Below are 25,350 nucleotides of genomic sequence, written 5' to 3' on the forward strand. Positions count from 1 at the left end.
CCTTTCAAATTTGTCTGTAACAATTTCACTTGTTTTAATGGAATTTTAAATTTTTACATTTGCATAATTTTACCAGGGTAGGTCTTTTGTTGCCTCTATATATATATATATATATATATATATACATATATATATATATATATATATGTATATATATATATATATATATAGTTGCGAAGCATTGAAGAGGATAAAGCATCTTTTTGCAGCTTAATATACTATATATTAGATATAACACACACACACACACACACACACATATATATATATATATATATACTGTATGTGTGTGTGTGTTATTATATCTAATATATAGTATATTAAGCTGCAAAAAGATGCTTTATCCTCTTCAATGTTTAGGCGCGCAGTAAAACTTGTAGCGCAGTTAGCGTGACTGCGGACGGACTTTAAACTAAGAGTACAGTTTACAAATCCGTGCGTACAGTTTACTAAACTGAGGGTACGGTTTACTAAACTGAGGGTACGGTTTACTAAACCGAGGGTACGGATTACTAAACCGAGGGTACGGATTTTGTCTTCACATATTTTTTTTCCTTAATGACCCCTAAGGGGCTCCGTATGTTGTTATATTGCAGAAGTCGAATTCATTTTACATATAAAAAAATATGTACCAACAACAAAAAAAAAAAAACATATATATATATACAGTATATATATATATTAGGGCTGCCAAACGATTAAAATTTTTAATCGTGATTAATCTCAGAATTTCATATAGTTAATCGCGATTAATCGCATTTAAAAACAAATCTGTGTTATGTTATAGAAAACAAGGATTTTTAAGTGAAATGTTACAATTGAAATGGTGAACACATTTTATGCTAAATGTACTTATGTTAAAAACTGCTGGGACAAGAGAAAACTGTAAGGGAGTTTTATTCACTCACATACTGGGCAGTAATACTATCCAGCAGAGACCTTTGACTTTGTATATATGTCAGATTGTAGGTTAAAATTTCTCCATCAGCAAACATTGTGAGTGTGTTTTGACCCTTTGGGGCTTCCATAGTGCATGGAATAGCATGCTTGGCTAACGGTATGACTCTAGCTGTTTGGTTATTCGGTACCGTAACAGAAGAAGTAATAAAGTGTTCTGCTCCTGACAACTTGTGAATATACCGTGTATTTATTTCTTTATTAAGGAAGTGCATCACTACAATGCTCGGTTACATTATGTTAACAAACCGCAAATGAAACAAACGGTGGCAAGTCCGACGTTAAAACGTTGGTGCACGGTCAAGTCTCAACATGAACTAAGGATGACTCGCAGGGCCAAATAGAATTTGCGTTAACGGCACTATTTTTTTTAATCGCGTTAAATTGAGATTGCGTTAATGCGTTATTATCGCGTTAACTTCGACAGCCCTAATATATATATATACAGTGTATCACAAAAGTGAGTACACCCCTCACATTTCTGCAGATATTTAAGTATATCTTTTCATGGGACAACACTGGCAAAATGTCACTTTGACACAATGAAAAGTAGTCTGTGTGCAGCTTATATAACAGTGTAAATTTATTCTTCCCTCAAAATAACTCAATATACAGCCATTAATGTCTAAACCACCGGCAACAAAAGTGAGTACACCCCTTAGTGAAAGTTCCTGAAGTGTCAATATTTTGTGTGGCCACCATTATTTCCCAGAACTGCCTTAACTCTCCTGGGCATGGAGTTTACCAGAGCTTCACAGGTTGCCACTGGAATGCTTTTCCACTCCTCCATGACGACATCACGGAGCTGGCGGATATTCGAGACTTTGCGCTCCTCCACCTTCCGCTTGAGGATGCCCCAAAGATGTTCTATTGGGTTTAGGTCTGGAGACATGCTTGGCCAGTCCATCACCTTTACCCTCAGCCTCTTCAATAAAGCAGTGGTCGTCTTAGAGGTGTGTTTGGGGTCATTATCATGCTGGAACACTGCCCTGCGACCCAGTTTCCGGAGGGAGGGGATCATGCTCTGCTTCAGTATTTCACAGTACATATTGGAGTTCATGTGTCCCTCAATGAAATGTAACTCCCTAACACCTGCTGCACTCATGCAGCCCCAGACCATGGCATTCCCACCACCATGCTTGACTGTAGGCATGACACACTTATCTTTGTACTTCTCACCTGATTGCCACCACACATGCTTGAGACCATCTGAACCAAACAAATTAATCTTGGTCTCATCAGACCATAGGACATGGTTCCAGTAATCCATGTCCTTTGTTGACATGTCTTCAGCAAACTGTTTGCGGGCTTTCTTGTGTAAAGACTTCAGAAGAGGCTTCCTTCTGGGGTGACAGCCATGCAGACCAATTTGATGTAGTGTGCGGCGTATGGTCTGAGCACTGACAGGCTGACCCCCCACCTTTTCAATCTCTGCAGCAATGCTGACAGCACTCCTGCACCTATCTTTCAAAGACAGCAGTTGGATGTGACGCTGAGCACGTGCACTCAGCTTCTTTGGACGACCAACGCGAGGTCTGTTCTGAGTGGACCCTGCTCTTTTAAAACGCTGGATGATCTTGGCCACTGTGCTGCAGCTCAGTTTCAGGGTGTTGGCAATCTTCTTGTAGCCTTGGCCATCTTCATGTAGCGCAACAATTCGTCTTTTAAGATCCTCAGAGAGTTCTTTGCCATGAGGTGCCATGTTGGAACTTTCAGTGACCAGTATGAGAGAGTGTGAGAGCTGTACTACTAAATTGAACACACCTGCTCCCTATGCACACCTGAGACCTAGTAACACTAACAAATCACATGACATTTTGGAGGGAAAATGACAAGCAGTGCTCAATTTGGACATTTAGGGGTGTAGTCTCTTAGGGGTGTACTCACTTTTGTTGCCGGTGGTTTAGACATTAATGGCTGTATTTTGAGTTATTTTGAGGGAAGAATAAATTTACACTGTTATATAAGCTGCACACAGACTACTTTTCATTGTGTCAAATTTTCATTTTGTCAGTGTTGTCCCATGAAAAGATATACTTAAATATCTGCAGAAATGTGAGGGGTGTACTCACTTTTGTGATACACTGTATATATATATATATAATAGTACATATTTATAGTACATATATATAATAATAGTACATATTTTTTATATATAATTTTTATATTTTTTATATATATTTTGTACATATTTTTTAATGTATATAGATATATAAACATTAAAAAAATATGTACAAAATATGTATAAAAAATATACAAAAAAAAAAACATTTACATTTTCGGCATTTGGCAGATGCTCTTATCCAGAGCGACTTACAGAAGTGCTTCCATAGTAAACATTTCATTACTCTAGTTTAAGTAAACAACAGTCCAAGAACACAAATCTGTTAAAACCTGTTAGAACCACGGTGTTTTTTTGGGTTTTTTTTTTTTGGTTTTTTTTTAAAGAAATGGAAAAGTGTGTTAGTAAGTAAGTACAAGTCAGCTTAAGTGCTTAGTAAAGAGGTGGGTTTTTAATCGTTTTTTAAAGACAGCAAGAGACTCAGCTGTTCGGACAGACAGAGGAAGTTCGTTCCACCACTTGGGTGCCAGTACAGAAAAGAGCCTTGATGCTTGTCTTCCTTGAGTCCTGGGTGGAGGATCAAGTCGAGCAAGACTAGTGGTTCGGAGAATGCGTGGTACAGAGCGGGGTTTGATTAGACCGCGAAGGTAACTTGGGGCTGGTCCATTTTTGGCTTTGTAGGCGAGCATCAGTGTTTTAAACTGAATGAGCACAGCTACAGGAAGCCAGTGAAGAGAACGCAGCAGTGGGGTGATGTGGCAGTGTTTAGGTTGGTTAAATATACAGTATATATAAGCCATTGGATTCAAGCCATTGGAGGTGTACTGGGAGCACCTCCAACCCACGCAGACACGGGGAGAACTCCACACAAAAAGGACCCGGACCGCTCCACCTGAGGATCAAACCCAGGACCTTCTTGCTGTGAGGTGACAGTGCTACCCACTGAGCCACTGTGCCACCATCCATATAAAGTTGGCCTTGGCTGACTGTTCCTTGAGAGTGCCAGACAAAGCACAGACGTCATTTCCATTGAACAGTTGTAAAGAGACCTGAAACTGACCGTTCACTCATGATCACTATTTTATTCTGAGGGAGATTAAAATGATCTGCTATTAAAAATAGGGGGCCGCTCAGGTAGCGCAGCGGTAAAGTACGCTAGCGCACCACAGGGGTTTCAAATAAATCGTATCGAATCTCAGCTCTGCCTTCCGACTGGGTTGGGCGGCTGCATGAACAATGATTGGCTGTTGTTCAGGGTAAGGGGTAAAAAGTCGGATCATAGGTCATCATAACTGGTGCAACTGTGACCCCTGCTGGCTGACTGATGGCACCTGCACAGGGCTGAGGAATAATGCTGATGGGGGTGTGGCCCTCCGTACACATCGCCCGTCGGTGTATGAACTTCACTCGTGCAGGTGAAAAATGCAGTCTGTACTGACTGTACATGCCGGAGGGGGCGTATGTCAGTTGAGAGGCGTCTTCAGTCAGCAGTGAAGGGGACACATTCAGGGTAATTGGACACGACTAGATTAGGGGAGAAAATTGGGGGGAAAAAGTGGGGAAAATTATTAATAGGGTTAAAATCCATGTATGCAAATTTTTAGTGATGCATCCAAGAAGATTTACTGCTTATAGTAGAGTTAGTCTGTGCATGCTGTAGTCTTAGATAACTGTTCTTAGCTTGTTGGAGTGGAACCCGATGTGGTCCTCTGCTGTAGTACTTCATCTGCCTAAAGATTTGATGTATTAACCACACTGAGATGCTTTGCTACTCACTAGAGTTAATCCAAGGTTTTATAATGTAGTCCAGAGTGTGCCATGGACTTACCATATGCTTGGTATGTGGTAACTCAGTGGTTAGGTTAATAGGCTAGTAATAAAAAAACTGCTGCCAAGTCTCCACTGTTAAACCCCTGAGCAAGGCCTTTATCCCTGAATTGTTTAAATTTTATTCACTCATAATAAGTGTCTGCTAAATGCTGCAAATGTACATGTTGCGGAAAAACACTGCAATGCATCAACAGATTACAAATAAGAGACTCAAATCAGTCAAAGTGCCATTTTATTCTCATGTGTACAGATATTTTAAAAAAGCAAATGAAATTTCTGTAAAATCACCGTGCTTTTCCCTAAGAATCCATGAAAGTATTAAGAAACAAATGAAATGCTGTCTGTGGTTCCTCATAACATTATCCTTTACATTAACATTTGTAATAAATCAACATGAACCAGTCACCAGTGTTGCCATGCACACCTTTCCAGTCTTTTATCTGATAAAACTGCACAATACTATTTTGAAGTAATTTAAAACATATACAATATAAAAATATGACTTACTGGGAGAAGATTTATTATTATTATTAATATTGTATATATATTTTTTTTTTTGCAAAAGGTACTGAAGAGCGGAGTGTTGTAAAAGAATAAACTATTGCACATTTATCTAATGTTTCAGGAAAGACATAGAGGAGATCATAATCTGAAATCTGAGGAACATTTCCACCCCCAATACTGGTGAAAAAAGCTCAACCTCAGATGTACTTTCAACCAGTGCATGCATACTGTACATATACACTTGCACACAGCCAGCTCACAGTGACACGTCGATCACCCCAAATATATACAGGACGTACATGACTTTGTTATGGCACTTTTTGTATGGCACACTAAAATACTTTAATCTGGGGATAAAAAAAATCTAATTAACTAAAAATGGCTGCAAAGTCCAAAGCCACAGAAATAAACAGGGGTAGATAAATAGACATTGGGAACAGCAGGTAAAATTACACACACTTTGACATACATGCATCTGCACTTACATCGCAGAGGCAATCCGTGTGTTTGCTTTACACACTTAAAATCTCTTTAATTACAAAACAAATTGAAATAAATGTTAAGACTTGACAACAGAATACTCGATAATAAACAATAGATTAATAGTTTAAAATTCATCTCAGTTTGAAAAACATTGTGTGCAATGTACAATCCTTATCCATTTTGTGCTATTATAGCCACTGTATGATCACAAAAGTACTGTTAAAAAGTGGTTACTCATTTCGTAGGTAAATTATTTTTGGAAAAGCATTCACTTATTCATTCATTCACTCACTGAAATAGTACAGAATGGTCCTGTATTTCCCCAGTGTGACTACAGGGTATGTCATTTTCTACTACAGTCTGAAATGTGCTTCCCTCCTTTTTCCAAATTGAAATGGGAACTCCACCATTTTTACTCAGTTTGTGAAATGCAATCATTGAAATGTTGATAAGTTACAATCAAACCTTTTCAACCCCCATTGCAAATTAGGTTTATTAGCAAAAGGTACAACGTTAAAACGTTCAGCTGTTTGCAATAAACCAGCCAAACAAGCCATTTGTAATGACTACTGCAGTCTCGGAATTATTCAACCTCCAGAGTAGAATCCCTCATAAGAGCACACATTTGCAAATCAGGTGTTGAATCACAGCTGATAAAACACATTAAATACCTGGACTGGCTTGGGAGTTGTTGACTATGACATTGTATGTTAGAAATAAGTCAAAAGAGTTGTCCAAAAAGTTAAAAGAAGATATAATTGACTTGCACAAACAAGGAAAAAAGACACAAAAAGACAGCAAAATGCCGCTCAGGTGGCGCACGCTGCAACCAGAGCTGGGATCTCGAATACATCGTATCGAATCTCAGCTCTGCCTTGCCGGCTGAGGCTGAGCGGTCACATGAACAACGATTGGCCTGTTGTTCAGATGGGCGGTACTAAGCCGGATATAGGGCTCTCTCTCTGTCAGACTGGTGCAATTACGACCTACACAGAGATGAGGAAAGAGTGCTCTTAGGGTGTGTCTCTCCGTACACAATGCTAGGTGGCACAACACTCGTCAACGTGTGGGTGATAAGATGCATACGGCTTGCTGCCCACGTGTCGGAGGGGGCGTGGGTTAGCTTCGACCTCCTCGGTCAGAGCAGGGTTCGGCATAGGCGGAGAGGAAGAATGATGCAATTGGGCAATTGGACGCGCTAAAGGGGGAGAAAAAGGGGAGACGATGCATGAAAAAAAAAAAAAAAAAAACAGCAAAATTACTGAATGTTTCTAGAGACACAGTTAAAAGCATAGTTCACAAGTTCACAGTTAAAGGAACACTGGCTACACTACATGTACATAGCAGAAAGGGAAGTTATCACTGGCTGCCACCAGATTCTTGAGGAGGCAGGTGGTCAAAAACCTTCAAGTGACTGCAAAAGACCTTCACCAAGATATGTGGCAGCAGGCGCTGAGGATTCAGTTTGTTTGTTTGGGTTTTTTGCCATATCAGCAACATACTGGCTATATATTTATGGCATAGACAGATATTGAAACTGTACATCATTATTTGTTCAGATCATTTGTTTTATATCAAGTCAGAATTTCAATTGGAGGAATCTTCTCGAAGTCTTTCATGTTCTCAACCCTATAAAAGTCGTCGCTGATGGCTGAAATTCTAGGACATTCTAACAAAATATGTTTAATTGTAAGGGTTGTAGCACATAATTGACAGGTTGGTGCCTGCTCGCCAACCAGGAGGTGTAGGTGAGTGAGGGCAGTATGACCAATTCGGCACCTGGTTATAATTGTCTGGTCTTGCCTTGTTAAGAAGTCTCGGTTGTGTTTCAGTTTGCACAGTAATGCCTAGTTCACACTACATGATTTTTGATCTAATTTTCGCTGACTCGTCGTCGTTAGGTGTGGCAGCTCGGAGACAGCTCGTGGTTTGCTTGGGGCTTAAACATCGGCTCCAGACCGCCATGTGTGAACTGTTCAACGAAACATTGCCACCATGCCCAAACTTCAAGAAATACACCTAGACTGACCAGAAAGCACAAGAGAAGTCAGCTCCAATATGTTCAAAAACATATAAATAAGCCACAGAAGTTTTGGGATTCTGTTCTGTGAAGCGATAAAACAAAACTGGAACTTTTTGGGCCTATGAATCTCTGTATGTCTGAAGAATTTCTTTGCTTTGCTTCCTCTGGCACTGGAAACCTGCAGCGAGTGGAGGGCAAATCTGAGGAGAAAATTTTATGCCTACTGTGAGGAAGCTGAAGTCTGGGAATCATTGGACCTTCCAATAGTCAATGATCCCAAGCATAGCTTAAAGTCCACCAAAACTTGGTTTCAGAAGAAAGCCTGGAATATTCTGGAAAGGCCATCACAGTTGCCTGACTTGAACCTGACTTGAAGAAGGTGGTTGCAGCACGCAAACCCAAGAATATTAGTGAACTCTAGGCCACAGCTCATGAGGAATGGGTTAAGATTCCTCAGGAACGCCGCAAGAAGCTTGTGTCTACCTATGCATCCCGTTTGCAGCAGGTCATAACAATAAAAGAGGTTAAGTCATTCTGAGACTGCAGAAGTCATTAAAAGTGGCATTTTGTGTTGAATTTGAAAAAACCACTTGTTATATTGGTAGTGTTGCTAATAGCTACTTAAATTCTTCTTGTTCAGCAAACAGTTTGTAAATTTTGCTAGTAAACCTAATTCGCAGTGGAGCAATAAAAGAAACCAGGCTTTCAAGCTCCAAATGCAATTTTCATTCATTTATCTTCAATGCTTTTTCCTGGTCAGCGTCACAGCGTGTCCAGCACCATTCTAAAACACAGGGTGCAACGCAGCAACACACCCACGACAAGGCACCAATTGCAAAATGACACACATACACACATTTAAGAATATGTAAGGGTGTGATGCCATACAGAGGACTGGCACTGTCAGGGCGCATCCCTGTCCACCGCAACCATGACCAGATAAAGCAGGCAATGAAACTATACAAATAAATAATACGTGTATGAGGAATAATGCATTTTGGTGCTGCCACAATTTGACACCCTTTACTCTCCAGTGCTCTCTGGTTTTACCTGACCAGCTGTTACCAGCCTATTTAGCATACAGCTAGAAGCAATCAGCACAGCTAATGTAAGCTGTAGCTTCTCTCTTTTTTAAGACATTGAATTACTTTTAGAATACCTCATTTCCAGTCACACTTTTGTCTGCACAGTAAAAAGTATTTTATTCTGGGTCTATCTGGTTAGCTGCAGTGACAAAATTTATGAAAATATTTAGGTGCCAAACACCAGACTTACTTTCACTGTTAACCGCATTTTCTGACAAAAACAACTTCTTTCAAGTAAGATTTTGGTTTTGAAGCCGCTCAGGTGGCGCAGCGGTAAAAACGCACGCTGCAACCAGAGCTGGGATCTCGAATACATCGTATCAAATCTCAGCTCTGCCTTGCCGGCTGAGGCTGAGCGGCCACATGAACAACGATTGGCCTGTTGTTCAGATGGGCGGGACTAAGCCGGATATGGGTCTCTCTCTGGTGCAATTACGACCTCTGCTGGCTGATTAGAGGCGCCTACACAGAGATGAAGAAAGAGTGCTCTTAGGGTGTGTCTCTCCATACACAACGCTAGGTGGCGCAACACTCGTCAATGTGTGGGTGATAAGATGCATGCGGCTTGCTGCCCACGTGTCGGAGGGGGCGTGGGTTAGCTTCGACCTCCTCGGTCAGAGCGGGGATCGGCATAGGAGGAGAGGAAGCATGATGCAATTGGGCAATCGGACGCGCTAAAGGGGGAGAAAAAAGGGAGAAAATTCATTAAAAAAAAAAAAGTAAGATTTTGGTTTTGTTAAAGTAATTATTTTCCAGTGATTGTTTATTTTTAAAGCTGTTTATTTTTCATCCTGCTTTCTGGCAACGCTGAAAGGTTTCTGTAGTACAATGCATGAGTGATAAAGTCGGTCAAAATTGAGCTAACCGCTTTTTCCAGTCATAATACTGCCATGGTGGTAAACCTCTTATGGACAGAGAATGTCAGAGGTCAGGAATCAAACCTCCTACAAAAGAGAGCACCAGTGACTATACTCTGACAAAAGCAAACCCAAACTTAACATTGGTGTTGACACTACATGCTTAATTTGTTTGTAAAAAAGCCAGTTAAGTGTGACCCCTGCTTCTATCAAAAAACTGGAATGATTTTGGTTCATTTCTTTACAATGGAGCCTTGCTTCCCAAAGTACTCTGCATGAATCCTACTTATAAACAATTAAAACAAGCTGATTTCACTTTACAAATGGATGGAATTCCCATTATCATTATTTACATATTACATGTGTGGGTTGGGGGTTATTGTGCTGGCCTTCCGTGTGTGTGTGTTTGGGATATTTTCAGTCAGGAGCTATCCACCACCTGGTGAGGCAGTGTGACAGAAGAGCCGTTAATGAAGGAACCCTGTTTCTCTCGTCCTTTTAAAAAGTAGGTGAGCAACTCTCCCTTTCCCTTGACATAAATCGGTCCTCTTCTTACAAAACGGAATCCATAGTCCTTCAGGATGTTATAGCAATCTTCCACCACCTGAGGGAGACACAATATTAGTTACTAAAAACAGTATGTACTACACTGATCAGCCATAACATTAAAACCACCTCCTTGTTTCTACACTCACTGTCCATTTTATCAGCTCCACTTACCATATAAAACCACTTTGTAGTTCTACAGTACTGACTGTAGTCCATCTGTTTATCTACATATCTTTTTAGCCTGCTTTCACCCTGCTCTTCAATGGTCAGGACCCCCACAGCACCACCACAGAGCAGGTATTATTTAGGTGTTGGATGATTCTCAGCACTGCAGTGACACTGACATGGTGGTGGTGTGTTAGCGTGTGTTGTGCTGGTATGAGTGGATCAGACACAGCAGCGCTGCTGGAGTTTTTAAATACCATGTCCACTTACTGTCCACTCCTGCCTGGTTGGTCCACCTTGTAGATGTAAAGTCAGAGACGATCGCTCATCTATTGCTGCTGTTTGAGTTGGACATCTTCTAGACCCTCATCAGTGGTCACAGGACGCTGCCCATGGGGCGCTGTTGGCTGGATATATTTTTGGTTGGTGGACTATTCTCAGTCCAGCAGTGACAGTGAGGTGTTTAAAATCTCCATCAGAATTGCTGTGTCTGATCCACTCATACCAGCACAACACACACTAACACACCACCACCATGTCAGTGTCACTGCAGTGCTGAGAATGATCCACCACCTAAATAATACCTGCTCTGTAGTGGTCCTGGGAGAGTCCTGACCATTGAAGAAGAGGGTAAAAGCAGGCTAAAAAAGTATGTAGAGTAACAGATGGACTACAGTCAGTAATTGTAGAACTACAAAGTGCTTCTATATGGTAAGTGGAGCTGATAAAATGGACAGTGAGTGTACAAACAAGGAGGTGGTTTTAATGTTGTGGCTGATCACTAAGTCTATGAATATTGCAAACTGGAACCAACCACATGACGTATGCCATACTATAATAGCAGAGCAATTAGATATTTTCTAATGAAGTTCTAAATCCCATTTGTTTATTTGTTACTAGCAGTAACAAGTGGTCTCTTACGTCAGCCATTCACTGCTGACTAGTAGGTTGCTATCAGCTTGGTGTTTAAACAGACATAATTGACTATGTCGGTTGGGGGTGGGGGGGTGGATGGCACTATGTTCAGGGTATTTTTGCCTTGCGCCCTGTGTATTTTTTTTTTTTAGCTTTTTGTGAGGTGTAATTCACTTCAGAATTAACAAGACAGAGTATTTGAGCAGGGGTGTTTAAATAACACTGTATATCATAGGCTGTTGATTTCATAAAGGACTTCAAATAAACCAGAACATTCTTAGCCAATCTGTCATAAATACACTTAATGCACTATTGATAGTGTAATTAGTACTTGGCAATAAGTGGTACCCAGCCTGAGATTCGGTACACATTAGGTATGCCAACCTTTGATTGCCTATATAAACTTGGGACACTCATTTTTCACAATGTAATATATGAGCAATAGTGTCCAATTTTACTTAAATTGATCTGTTTTTATTGTAACATTTTTTTATGAACATCTTACATAATGAAATAAAAATGTCTGCCAACTAAACAGCAAAGCTGGCATTATTAATATATCTATCTATTTTCATCGGCTGCTCCCGTTAGGGGTCGCCGGCGGATTGGGATCCGCATTATTGATTTGGCACAGTTTTTACTCCGGATGCCCTTCTTGATAAAACCGTCCCTATTTATCCGGGCTTGGGACCAGCACTACAATGCACTGGTTTATGCATCCTAGTGGCTAGTTACCTATAGGACAATTCAGTGTCTCCAATTAGCCTGGCTGCATGTTTTTGGACTGTGGGAGGAAACCCACGCAGACACGGGAAGAACATGCAAACTCCACACAGAAAGGACCCGGACCGCCCCACCTGGGGATCAAACCCAGGCCCTTCTTGCTGTGAGGCGACAGTGAAAGCTGGCATTATTAACATTGTAGTCATTTGCATCATAATATCCTCTTACTTAATAATAGCTGGACTTTAAAGTATACTGTATATGTAAGTATGATACAGTAGCACATATCTAACAGGCTGGATAGCAAACCAGATCATATCACATGTGATTGACTAAAAATGTTTAACTTAAATTCCAAGACATGTTCTTGTAGGGGAACTGTAGCCTAGAGGTTAAGGTACTGGACTAGTAATCAAAAAGTCGCTGGTTCAAGCCCCACCACTGCCAGGTTGTCACTGTTGGGCCCTTGAGCAAGACCCTTAACCCTCAATTGCTTAAACAGTGTACTGTCACTGTACTGTAAGTCGCTTTGGACAAAAGTGTCTGATAAATCCTAAAAATGAATGTTCTTAATCTGAAAAGTAAATGCTGTTTACCTGAATGTTTCCCATCACTCCTGTAGACTCCATGCGGCTGGCCACATTAACAGTGTTTCCCCAGATGTCAAAATGAGGCTTCCGAGCCCCTATGACGCCAGCTAATACAGCGCCCTTGTTTAACCCTGTTAAAAAAAGACGGTGTGTGATGAAAAATACTGCACAGACTGTACTGGTGGTATGCTGGTAAGTCCCTAATGCATTTAAATAACTACAATACAATTAACCACTCATTTATACCACAGGGGAGTGCTGTCTATAGGCCAGTCATTATGACCAGTGGAAATATCATACCTTTTTTATTATATATATATAAGAATATATTTTTGTAGTATTTAGTATTAATATATTAAAATATTCCAAAAAGCAGTAAGATACATGTTTTTGGATACTTTATTAGTACTAATTAGAATACTAACTGTTGCAGTTTTGCAAGTGGAATTTTTATTGTTTTCTACTTGATATAAAATTTATGCTGCTTAAGAGTCTGTGGTCGCCTTTGTCTGATTCTCCTCTTCATGATGTGTCATACATTTACAATAGGAGTGTAAAGGGCGCACTTGCCATACAGATTGGCAGGGTGTGTGGAAGCATCCCAATAACCTGCCCTCTTGCCTTCAATGTCAGTTAGAATCTTCTCTTCTTAGGCAGCTGCCTAGGTAGGCAGTGGGCAGCAAGGCAGCTTACTAGGTTTTGAGACAAACCGAGTCTACAAAATTCACACTGTTGTAAACTTGTTGGGAAAAGACATCACTCTTATGGCAGCATATGGGTAAAAGTACCACATACCTATGCAGGTCGCCCATGTCATGGCCACTGATGAACCCCCCTATACCATGACAGATGTTGGCTTTTGCAACTTTTGCTGCTATCAATGTAAATGGTTATTTTTTGTCTTTGGCACAAAGTCATCAATGTCCATTTTTCCTGACTCATCTGACCATAGCATTTTTCCACTGTCTGGACTTTAGGCCCCGAGAACTCTGCAGTGTTTTTGCATAGAACTGATGTATGGCTTTCTCTTTGCATAAAAAAAGATAAAGGCTGCATTATTGATGTAGCAGCTGCAATCTCTAAATTGCTTGCATCATATTCAGTCACAATCATTAAGCATTTGCAAAATTATGTAAATGCAAGTTCTGTGTGTTAAAACGTAATTCCTATTTACTGCAACTTTTATCTAGAAATGGGGTTTATACTGCTAATAGTAACAATAACAATGTGTGCACACCACTAAAAGTCACAACCAATGTATTAAAAACTAAGCATACTGTTAGGACTAAGGTGAGTACATCCAATAAGCACCATTTTTGTTTTTTCTCTATTCATTTATGCATTTTCTCCCTTTTCTCCTGATTTAGCATAGCCAATCAGTCTTCCGCTGCTGGGGATCCTGACTGCATTCGAGTAGGATATATCTGCCTGCTCCACGTCCCCTCCAACACATGCTCAGTCCTTTAACCCCTTCTTGTCTGCCTCGGTCTGCTAATCTGCTATTAGTCCTTGTAAAGCGTTTGAAGACCCCATCCACTTAGTCCATTCTTTTCCCACCCAGCAGACTCTGTGGCCAATTTTGTCTGCTGCAGGCACTGCCAATTGTGCCCAGTCGACCGGTAGCAGAGCCGAGGTTCGAACCGGGGTAAAATAAGCACCAATTTTAAGGGAAAAAAAGATATGTTTAAATTCAGAGCATCATTATGACAAGAATTTTCAATCCATTTATTGTTGCTTATATTTGATAGAGTACCCAGATAACAAGTCTTTGTGAATTAACTGTTGCTATGGTAACAAAAGATAAGTATCATTAAAATAAGCACGTTAATACACAGCTGTAATTTGCTGCTCACATCAGAACAGTGCTGTTATAAAAGAAAATATCACATGGAGTCTGACCTGGTGTAACAGTGTTGTGGTATAGAAGGTATTAAAAGCAAACAAATGATCAGTAACCACCCACTGGTACAGTCCTAAACTTTACATTTAATCTTGTTGTTCATGGGGTGTATACTTACCAATGCGAAGCATGAAGTTGTTGAAGGACTGGTAATTGATGTTCATGAGAGTAACCTTCATTGCCAGGGCAAAATCTGCCAGATCAGCCAGGTGCTGCCACCGCTCCCTATCAGATAGTTCCTCCTTCTGCTAAAAAACAATAATGTCATCAATATTTTGACAATCACTTATGAAAACAGAACTGAAATTCTGGCTTTCTCACCTTCATGCAAGCATAGCCATTAGCATTGGTGTCGGGAGTGACTCCTGATGCTGCCATGTAAGTGCTGCCAATAGTCTTTATCTTAGTAATACAGCGAAACTGAGGCTCATCCAGAAGCTATTAAAGCAAATAAATAAATAAATACAGCAAATTATAATGCTTTCAATTTCTCTTTATGTCAAGCCGAAACAATTTGTCTCCTTTAAAACCAATTTGTGTAAATAATGGGAAAAACGTATAAAAGAACATTACTCACACTATCAAAATCAGATATAATTTCATTGAGGAACCTCAGGCACTCAATACCACCATTATTAATGCTCTCCTCTGTGTAAAAGTCAGAGAAATTCGGGATAGAGGCAAACATGACCCCAATCTCATCGTAGGACTGGCTGTACAGTTCCTGTATGGCATATAATACATTCCAAAGTTAAAAATCCAAAGGACTTTTCTTATTTGTGCTACTGGTTTTCTAAACCAGGTAAACAGAATATCTTTACCTCATCCCTCTTTTTGGAGCCTAGAAAATGGCGTGCAACATGCTCAGGGAGCATGTTAGTGACCAGAGCTTCGTTCCAGCGCCTCATCTCATACACCTTCTCTTTCTGCTCATGCACCTCAATTTTCCACAGAAACAGAGTGCGAGCCAGTTTCTCCACCTAACAGAAATTAAATACAAACAATTAAATAATGAGTGTTTACAAGCACAAAATAAATAACTGTAGAAAATCTAATTTTATCAATATTGAAATCACTGTCTACATGCATTTACTTACTCTCCAGATTTATGCTAGTCACAAAATAATTGGATTTGTTTCAATAGCTTCATGTAGTGAACTAGTTGCGGTAGCGATTTATACCCCCTAAAAAGAGCTCCAATATATCAGAGGGCAACACACACTTAGCCATAGCTATGGGCATTTTTTGCAAGGTGAGAGCAATATAGTGTGGTATTAAAAAATCCATGCTCCTAACAAACAAATGACTGGGGTGAGTATTGAACTCAGCAAAACCTATGGTGCCGTTTGTCACCAACTCACCGAGCTGTGCCTCCCTAACATGGTTATGCTAGCATCAAGACTGTTAAAATGTAGTAGCTTAAAATTACCCAAATAACCTACTGACGATATATCAAGGTATTATTTTTAATCCATAATCAGAATCAGAATCAGAATACTTTATTGATCCCAGAGGGAAATTGCAGAAATAGAAATAGTGTTCATTTCTTGGCAGTATAAGGGTCTGAAGCACGATTGGTTACAAATTGTTATTTTTAAAGCTGCAAACTGCTCATAATATTGCTGTCTCTTCTCATGACAAAAATGTGTCCAATTATTATTAGAAGTGTAAAAATCGGCATGTGACACCATCTTCCGTCAGCAGAGAAGTGCAAAGGAAAACCAGCAGTAAATCAAACTACATGCACCAGGGGCTCTGGAGCGTCAGAACTCAACACTATATAAACAGGTTCAGAGTTCAGCTCAGTGATGAGTCTTTGGATTGTGCTGGAAAGAAATACAGCTTGTGTTTGGTTAGGAATCTTGATCTCTCTCTAAATATCAAAGCGAAACTCAGAAACTTAAAAAGTAAATAGTAACGCCGCTCAGGTGGCGCAGCAGTAAAAACACACACTAGCGCATCAGAGCTGGGATCTCGAATACATCGTATCGAATGTCAGCTCTGCCATCCGGCTGACAAAATAAGTGGGTGACAAAATGCATATGGCTGCTGCCCACGTGTCGGAGGGGGCATGGGTTAGCGTCGTTCTCCTCAAATCAGAGCAGGGGTCGGCATTAGCGGAGAGGAAGCATGACGCAATCGGGCAAATGGACGTGCTAAAAAGTCGGAGGAAAAAGGGAGAAAATGCATAAACAAAAAAAAATATGATCAAGCACAGCACGCCAGCTACTTAGTCCACCAGCGTTCCATACTCGAACTCGAACCAATGCTTAAATCTGCAGTGTTCTTTACATTTCCATCTTTAACCTCATGCTGTAGAGCAGTCATCTATGCTTTTTTCCCTTTTGTCTTTTTGGTCAGCTTTCTGTTTTAAACTGTTCTAAACTCTGTTTAGTGTGGTTGATAAAATAATAATAATAATAACATTGTGATGTAGCCAAGTTTTCTTTTTACATATCTAATTATGTTTTATTAAGACCATTTGTACACACCATTTTTTCTACTCTATTTATTTATGCATTTTTTCCCGATTTAGCATAGCTAAGTAGTCTTCCGCTGCTGGGGATCCCGATTGCGTCAAGGAGGGTATATCTGCCTGCTTCACGCCCCCCCCCAACGCATGCTTAGTCCTTCAAGCCCTTCTTTTTCGCCTGTGCTTCGGTCGATTTGCACATGAGGCTCATCCACTTTTGCACAGGTGTCTCGGTCTGCTAACCAGGGTCCTTGCACAGCGTTTGAAGTCACCACCCAACAATGAAAGAAGTTTGAGTAAAGGGAGTCATTTATTTTCACTGTGTTATCTGTTAACTGTGTTATCCTAGTGGGGTTTTGGTAGATCTTAAGCTTATCCTGGTTTAACTGACCAAAAGCTGGCAATACATTCCTGACAGGGTGCCAAACCATCAGGGAGAAATATAAATCACAATACCTAATTTTAAATGCTATAATGTAATGTGTGGCACAGTAAGTACCACTGTTGCCTCAAAGCAAGATGGTCCTGGGTTTGGTTCCCAGGTGGAGCAGTTCAGGTTCTTTCTGTGTGGAGTTTGCATGTTCTCCCTGTGTCTGTGTGTCTATTTCCTCCGGAAGCGCCAGTTTCCTCCCACAGTCCAAAGACATGCAGTCAGGTTAATTGGAACTACTAAAATTGCCGTAAGTGTGAAATCGTGTGTGTTTGCCCTGTGATGAACTGGCAACCTGTCTGGGGTGTATTCTGCCTTTCACCCAATGAATCAGACCCACTGTGACCCTGAATAGGATTCATCGGTGGTAAAACATACAATAAATGAATGAATTATTCAGAATTGAGATATAGTTATATGGTGCTATATGGATACACATACAGTATATTCAGGTTACTGATAAAATCAGACAGTTACTGGGCATGGAAACATATTCATTGTAAAATAAATTTTAAACAGAAGTCAAAAAACAAATAGAGGGAGCAACGTACATGTCGTGCAAAGTAGTAGAAGCTGACCATCATGATGAAGATCATTACAGTCATTGTATATTTTGAGGGCACAAGGTATAACCTGCTCAAAACATATAAAATCATTAGACATTCAGATTGTTCTGTGCATAATACTAATGAAAAATATTCAGTTTCCAATATATATTCCATTATGATGAGTGCTTACCTGTAATCCTTATAGTGTGTGAGATCATACTGGTCAAAAATCTCCGTCCAGCTGTAGACATTGACGATTCCAGTTGCCACAGTGATCAGCAGCATGAGCGTTAGCTTAACCATGTGACTGACTTGCACCAGCATGGTTGTGGCTATCAGCGCTAGTACAGCTATGTAGCTGTAATATTTAGGGTTTTCCAGACAGCCTCTTTGTCCCACCGGGGCTGGAGAGACGTCCCCTGTAGGCTGTGGTGCCTGACAGCTCAGCTAGAAGTGGAAAGTATTAAAAAGTGTTAATAATCGGAAAGGTGATGGAACACAAAGCTAAACATGCCTCTGTCCCAACTTTTTTGAAATGTGTTGAGAGCATCGAAATCTAACAGTTGATCAGTGAAAAGACTGGAAATATTTTCTTCCTAATTTTGTTTAAATAAAGATTTAAAAGAATTATCAAATGAATGATTCTGTTTTTTATTGCATTTAACAAAATGTCCCAACTTTTCTGGAAGTTTGATTTTACCTAACTATATATATATACAGTATATATACTGTATATATATATATACATATATATATATATATATATATATTATTTAGGTGGTGGATCATTCTCAGCACTGACATGGTGGTGGTGTGTTAGTGTGTGTTGTGCTGGTATGAGTGGATAAGACACAGCAGCGCTGATGGAGATTTTAAACACCTCACTGTCACTGCTGGACTGAGAATAGTCCACCAACCAAAAATATCCAGACAACAGTGCCCCATGGGCAGCATCCTCTGACCACTGATGAAGGTCTAGAAGATGATCAACTCAAACAGCAGCAATAGTTGAGCGATCGTCTCTGACTTTACATCTACAATGTGGACCAACTAGGCAGGAGTGTCGAATAGAGTGGACAGTGAGTGGACACGGTATTTAAAAACTTCAGCAGCGCGGCTGTGTCTGGTCCACTTATACCAGCACAACACACACTAACACACCACCACCATGTCATTGTCAGTGCAGTGCTGAGAATGACCCACAACCCAAATAATACCTGCTCTGTAGTGGTCCTGAGAGAGTCCTGATAATTGAAAAACAGGGTGAAAGGGGGTTAACAAAGCATGCAGAGTACCAGATGGACTACAGTCAGTAATTGTAGAACTACAAAGTGCTTCTACATGGTAAGTAAAGCCAATAAATTGGACAGTGTGTGTAGAAACAAGGAGGTGGTTTTAATGTTATGGCTGATCGGTGTATAAATAAATACATTTTATGTTTCTATTTCTAAGCTCAAAACCAAAAGACGTATGAAAGAAATTTTAGTGGGTAAATGCACTGAACGTATATTAAAATAATACAAAATGGTTAAATAATTGTTTTCCCCACAATGCAATATGAATAAAGATGAAAAATGCTCAATATTCAGTAAAGTCTACTCAGTCTTACCATGTCTACTATATCCGCTAGTGTGAGAATGAAAATTGCAGCCATGGCCCATGTGTTGCGAGCCCAGCGTGTGTGATCAATCCATGTCGAGAATGACACCAGTCTCTTAGGAAATACCTATGAAAAAATGTTGAGAAAAACATTAATCCCACACCACAATCCTTTCACACACACACACACTCACACATATGATTCCAGTTACAAAGGACAAGCTGCACAATATTGGAATGTAGAAATCCTATGAGGTGACTCGTTTACCGGTGGTTCGATTCTAATTGAAGTGACAGAGCTCTAATTACATTCTGCATGAACATACAAACCTCCTGAGGGGACTGATGATCAGTATTCTTGTCTACATGGTAACAAATGATTTACAACCTTATTACAGGACTATGTCATGTTTGTTTGTTTATTAGGATTTTAACGTCATGTTTGACACTTTTGGTTACATTCATGACAGGAAACGGTAGTTACTCATTACACAAGGTTTATCAGTTCACAAGGTTATATCGAACACAGTCATGGACAATTTAGTGTCTTCAATTCACCTCACTTGCATGTCTTTGGACTGTGGGAGGAACCGGAGCACCCGGGGTAAACCCACGCAGACACCGTGCAAACTCCACACAGAAAGGACTCATTATGATGCTAATCAGGTACCCGTGTTCATATTGCATTATGCATTTTAAGAACACCAATATGCTACAATACTATATGTTGTATGTGCTGTGTTGTTGGAATATTGAATTGGGGTCTATGTTTTTTTCCTGAACTTTCGCCCTTGTTGTTTCCATTGTTGACCGTGATCCCTTCAGGCAAATTGAGCAGCACTACCACTCAATACTGTAATAAACTGAGTTTGTCAATTACAAGAGCAATGACCGTACTAATAATGTTAGATTAAATGCATGATGGATTACATGGACTGAACTAAGGTCAAAGACATTTACCAGCCACTTTATTAGGAACATCTGTACACTGTGAGTGACTCTGAACATGACCGATAGGTTGGTTTAAGTCTGTTAAATAATATAGTAAATATAGTCTTATATCTCTTGCTATAACAATACACTAAATACTACCATACTGAAATGGGCTGGATGTGTGAATGTGTCGATAAAAAATCATTCAGGTGAAAATGTACAGCCGGTGCACCAAAATGACACATAGAGTGCATTTAATGATGTCAACCGTCTCCAGATCCCATGAGCACACACGCAAGTTGGGTGTGTTTAGCTGTAGCAAGTGCGTGAGCAAGTCACTCACCCGTGAAAAAATGGCTGCCAAGGAGCAGATGGTGAGAATGAGCAGCAAAATTTCCCCTACAGCCAGTGTCACGTAGTTAGCTATCAACCTGTCAGGACAAACAGCAGAGATAAATTAAAGGGACAGTAAGACCAGTGTTAGGCATCAATTCCAGCTACTTATTCCAGCTACTTAAATAAATACTATTTACCTGTAAATACCTTTTATCTATGACAGCTAACGTAATGGACTATTTGTTGTTGTTTAACAGTAAAAGTTGCCTGAATTACAAAACCAATATTTAACTGAGAACAGCACAAAGAACAGATTTCTTTTAATATAAAGTTTTACTTCATATTTTTTTATTTATTGTTGGAAATATTATTGCTGTCAATATTAGCTAACTTAATGCCTCCAGCACATTCCAAAAAAGTTGAGACAGGGGAAGTTTGTTAAATGATAAATGATAAAAACAAACACCTGTTTTGGAAATTCACACAGCAAAACAGATGAACGGGTGACCGGTAATAATTGGGAATAAACAGATTATTAATGAAAGGCTCAGTTGATCACGAGCAAGGCTGGGTCAAGGTTTGTCACTTTGCAGAAAAACTGCTTGAGGATTTAGTCCAACAGTTTGAGACAATATATATCGGGGGCACAGATATGCTCAAAATGTCAGAAACACACCAGAACCCTGCCATTCAACCACCTTCCTACTCGTACAGCAGCATTTGTCCTTTTCCCTGGAATTCAGACCAAACCAAGAGATCCGCTCCAGTCATGTGATCAGTCTCGCGTTGGCTCTCGTTCACTAAAAATCATTTTTATAAGCTCTGTGAAGCATTATGTTATTTTATTGCTTTTTATTTAAAACCTGGCCACCCAATATGGCGAAATCGACAATATTGTACATATTGAAAAATAAAGAGGCAACAAAAAGGGGTAATGTTGTGAGTGACTGATTCTTTTTGCATCTGAATCTGATTGTCTGGATTTACAAATAACAACTGGTGACAACTGGTGTTTCACCAACATCCCTCCTCCTCTCCACCTTCCACGTATGCCATCAGCTCTCCTCAGTACAGGTAAAGAGAAGTTAATGTTTCATTTATTTCATGTACATTAATTGTTCAGATATGCTCAAAATGCCCCCCTAATGTTAGGCTCCGTCAATGTTCACATCAGTTGTTGATATGGAATTCTGTCCTCTTACGGCCTTGGTTCGGGAACAGCATTTCTCAAGCCATTAATGCATATAATCTCAGAATTTCACCATCTACAATCCATAACATTTATATTTAAACAAACCAGATAAATCTCTATGTGGCCTAAAAGCAATGTAATTTTTGTATCCCTCAGGTGGCACTGCATCAAAAACTGTCATACTTCTGTAATTAATTTAAAGGTAAAGTAACACTGTGGTAACATGCCCGTCCCACCTTTTTGGAACATGTTGTAGTCGACACTTAAAGAGAGTATATTTACAAAAATCTGTTTCGTTATAACTAGGGCCCTACTAAATTCACAGGAGAATGTGCTTAATTTCATGGACCTTGTTTTCCAAAAATCCCAATTTCACGGAAGTGTTACATTTCATGGCAGACATTAAATAACACACATACTGTACATTGAATGATAGAATAAATAGAAGCTACAATACACCTTTAATAGTTGAATGAAAACTTCAGTGACGGGTCAAAAATTCTCGCCCGTGTTTTGACCCCCCCCCCCCCCCCCCCACCCCCCACCCCCCATGTCCACAGAATTGGTTTGGAAAACTCAGTTACCAGAGTAGTGTTTTAGCTGCTTTAGACTTTAACATCTTGGACATTTTGACTTCGATTGCTAACTAGGGATGTAACGATACTTTCTACCCACAATGCGATGCTTTAAAACTGAAATTGAAGATTTATTATTTCTCTTAAAAAAAGACTGTATTTTGTGTCTGTGTTTCTGTGTGAGAAACTCACAGAGGGTCTATAAGTGCCTCAATGGCCGCAGTAAAGAGCAGCACTACACACGAGCAGCTGAATGCAGCTCCACTCTGCTTCTCTTTTTCCACTGAGAAACGTGTCTCCAGGTCAGGGTCCACGAAGCGCAGTGAAAGACGGTTAGTGTACTTCCCCTTTAGTCTGAAACAAACATACATATGGTGTAACATTAACCAAAAGACATCAAATATTTTTGTCATTGTCAGGGTGTTTATAACACAAAGGGTGAATGTGAACCAAGTCCCATCCATACACATAGATAAAATAAAAATAAAAAATGTATTTATGATCAGGATTCAACATAATTCAGGGGCCATCTATGCTCGACCACATAAACTGGAAGCAGCAGTGCAAATATACGTGATTTATTATACGTTAACATCACATCCACTCAGAGATTTAACACTTACGCCTGCACCGTCTCTCTCTCCAGCAGTGCCTCATTCAGAAGTTTATTTAGCTCTTGCTCGTTTTCCTGAGCATCGATAACCCTTTCAGCCAGGTCTCGCAGACGTAAGCGGCGTCGGGGGTTAGGGAACGAGGGGTTTACCACCTAAACTCACACAAAGAATGCACAATAGGGAATATTAATAATCCAACCTTTCAAACCAGAATGATCATTTTAATTATAGATGCACATCCTTTCAGCACTTTTTAAGTCAGATTTACAGGCAAAACAAATCACCACTCGTGATCAAACACAGTCGAGTCACATTATTATGACCACCAGCTAATATCCAGAGTAACTGCCATGTGCAGCATGGACAGCAGCTAGACGTGCTGGGAGTGACTCAATAAGGTCCTGGAAGGTTGTAACAGGTATCTGGAGCCATGCTGACTGCAGTGCATCCCACAGCAGCTTGAGGGTGTGTGGGGGAGGATCCATAGAGCGAACACGACGATCAAGGTGGTCCCACAGATACTCAATTGAGTTCAAGTCTGGGGAATCAGGGGGCCAGAGAAGTACTTGGAAGTGTTGATCATGCTCTTCCAACCAATGTCAGACATTTCTAGCTGTGTGGCATGTCGCATTGTCTTGGAAGATCCCATTCGCCCTTGGAAAGACAATTTTACCCATGGTACTTTTACCCATGACAGCAACAAGGGATATACACTGATCAGCCATAACATTAAAACCACCTCCTTGTTTCTACACTCACTGTCCATTTTATCCATATAGCAGCACTTTGTAGTTCTACAATTACTGACCGTAGTCCATCTGTTTCTCTGCATGCTTTGTTAGCCCCCTTTCATGCTGTTCTTCAATGGTCAGGACTCTCCCAGGACCACCACAGAGCAGGTATTATTTGGGTGGTGACACTGACATGGTGGTGGTGTGTTAGTGTGTGTTGTGCTGGTATGAGTGGATAAGACACAGCAGCGCTGATGGAGTTTATAAACACCTCACTGTCACTGCCGGACTGAGAATAGTCCACCAACCAAAAATAACCAGCCAACAGCACCCTGTGGGCTGCATCCTGTGACCACTGATGAAGGTCAAGAAGATGACCAACTCAAACAGCAGCAATAGATGAGCGATCGTCTCTGACTTTACATCTACAAGGTGGACCAACTAGGTAGGAGTGTCTAATAGAGTGGACAGTGAGTGGACACGGTATAAAAAAAAACTCCAGCAGCGCTGCTGTGTCTGATCCACTCATACCAGCACAACACACACTAACACACCACCACCATGTCCAAGTCACTGCAGTGCTGAGAATGATCCACCACTTAAATAATACCTAGCCTGTAGTGGTCCTGACCATTGCATGTAGAGAAACAGATGGACTACAGTCAGTAATTGTAGAACTACAAAGTGCTTCTATATGGTAAGTGGAGCTGATAAAATGGACAGTGAGTGTAGAAACAAGGAGGTGGTTTTAATGTTATGGTTGATCAGTGTGTATCCTGGTTAAAAACTGCATCAGTACCCGTGTGTCCAGCTCCTCTGGCTCCTCCGGTGTGGTGCAGCCTGTGTGCACACTGCCGTTACACTCAGTCGTGTTGATTAACAGTGGAGAATTTCCATTAGATGAGGTTACTGACAGCTTCTGAATCAAATCCATAAAGGCAAAGACAAAGAAAAACAAAGACAAAAAGCATTATTAATGGACTCCCATGACCTCTGTGTAGAAGAGTAAAAACAGCTGGACTGTAAGTGGAAGAATAAACTCACAACTCCATTAATTCCATTCTTGCTCAAAGGAGCTTTGGAAACAACAACCAAGTAGGTCTCAATGCCTCTCTCTTTTAGATATTCACAGCGGTCACCTCCATTCCCCGGCTCCACATCGAATTCTCCATGCAGACACTCCAGTGTGCTCTGTGAAATGTGCACCCGCCTAGTACAGGAGTGTATTATCATAACAGAACAGTTACATTTAAACAAACTGAAGTGCATAAAGTGA

At 40.3% G+C, this 25,350-nt stretch overlaps 1 protein-coding gene across 1 annotated transcript in view; it reads right to left on the bottom strand.

The window, feature by feature from the left end:
* Positions 1-8,987: 8,987 nt before the first annotated feature.
* adcy3a (adenylate cyclase 3a) overlaps positions 8,988-25,350 on the bottom strand; it is a 37,191-nt gene continuing 20,828 nt past the window's right edge. The window contains exons 7-17 of the mRNA XM_062992132.1: positions 25,119-25,284; positions 24,874-24,993; positions 23,353-23,495; positions 22,922-23,083; positions 20,970-21,057; positions 19,704-19,820; positions 15,465-15,623; positions 14,965-15,081; positions 14,762-14,888; positions 12,750-12,874; positions 8,988-10,405 (exon numbers count right to left, since the gene is read on the bottom strand). Coding sequence (XP_062848202.1) covers positions 10,223-10,405; positions 12,750-12,874; positions 14,762-14,888; positions 14,965-15,081; positions 15,465-15,623; positions 19,704-19,820; positions 20,970-21,057; positions 22,922-23,083; positions 23,353-23,495; positions 24,874-24,993; positions 25,119-25,284 — 1,507 coding nt within the window. The 3' untranslated portion in view covers positions 8,988-10,222. The remainder of the gene's footprint in view (positions 10,406-12,749; positions 12,875-14,761; positions 14,889-14,964; positions 15,082-15,464; positions 15,624-19,703; positions 19,821-20,969; positions 21,058-22,921; positions 23,084-23,352; positions 23,496-24,873; positions 24,994-25,118; positions 25,285-25,350) is intronic.

Source organism: Trichomycterus rosablanca, chromosome 3, assembly GCF_030014385.1.
Source record: "Trichomycterus rosablanca isolate fTriRos1 chromosome 3, fTriRos1.hap1, whole genome shotgun sequence".
NCBI lineage: Eukaryota > Metazoa > Chordata > Actinopteri > Siluriformes > Trichomycteridae > Trichomycterus > Trichomycterus rosablanca.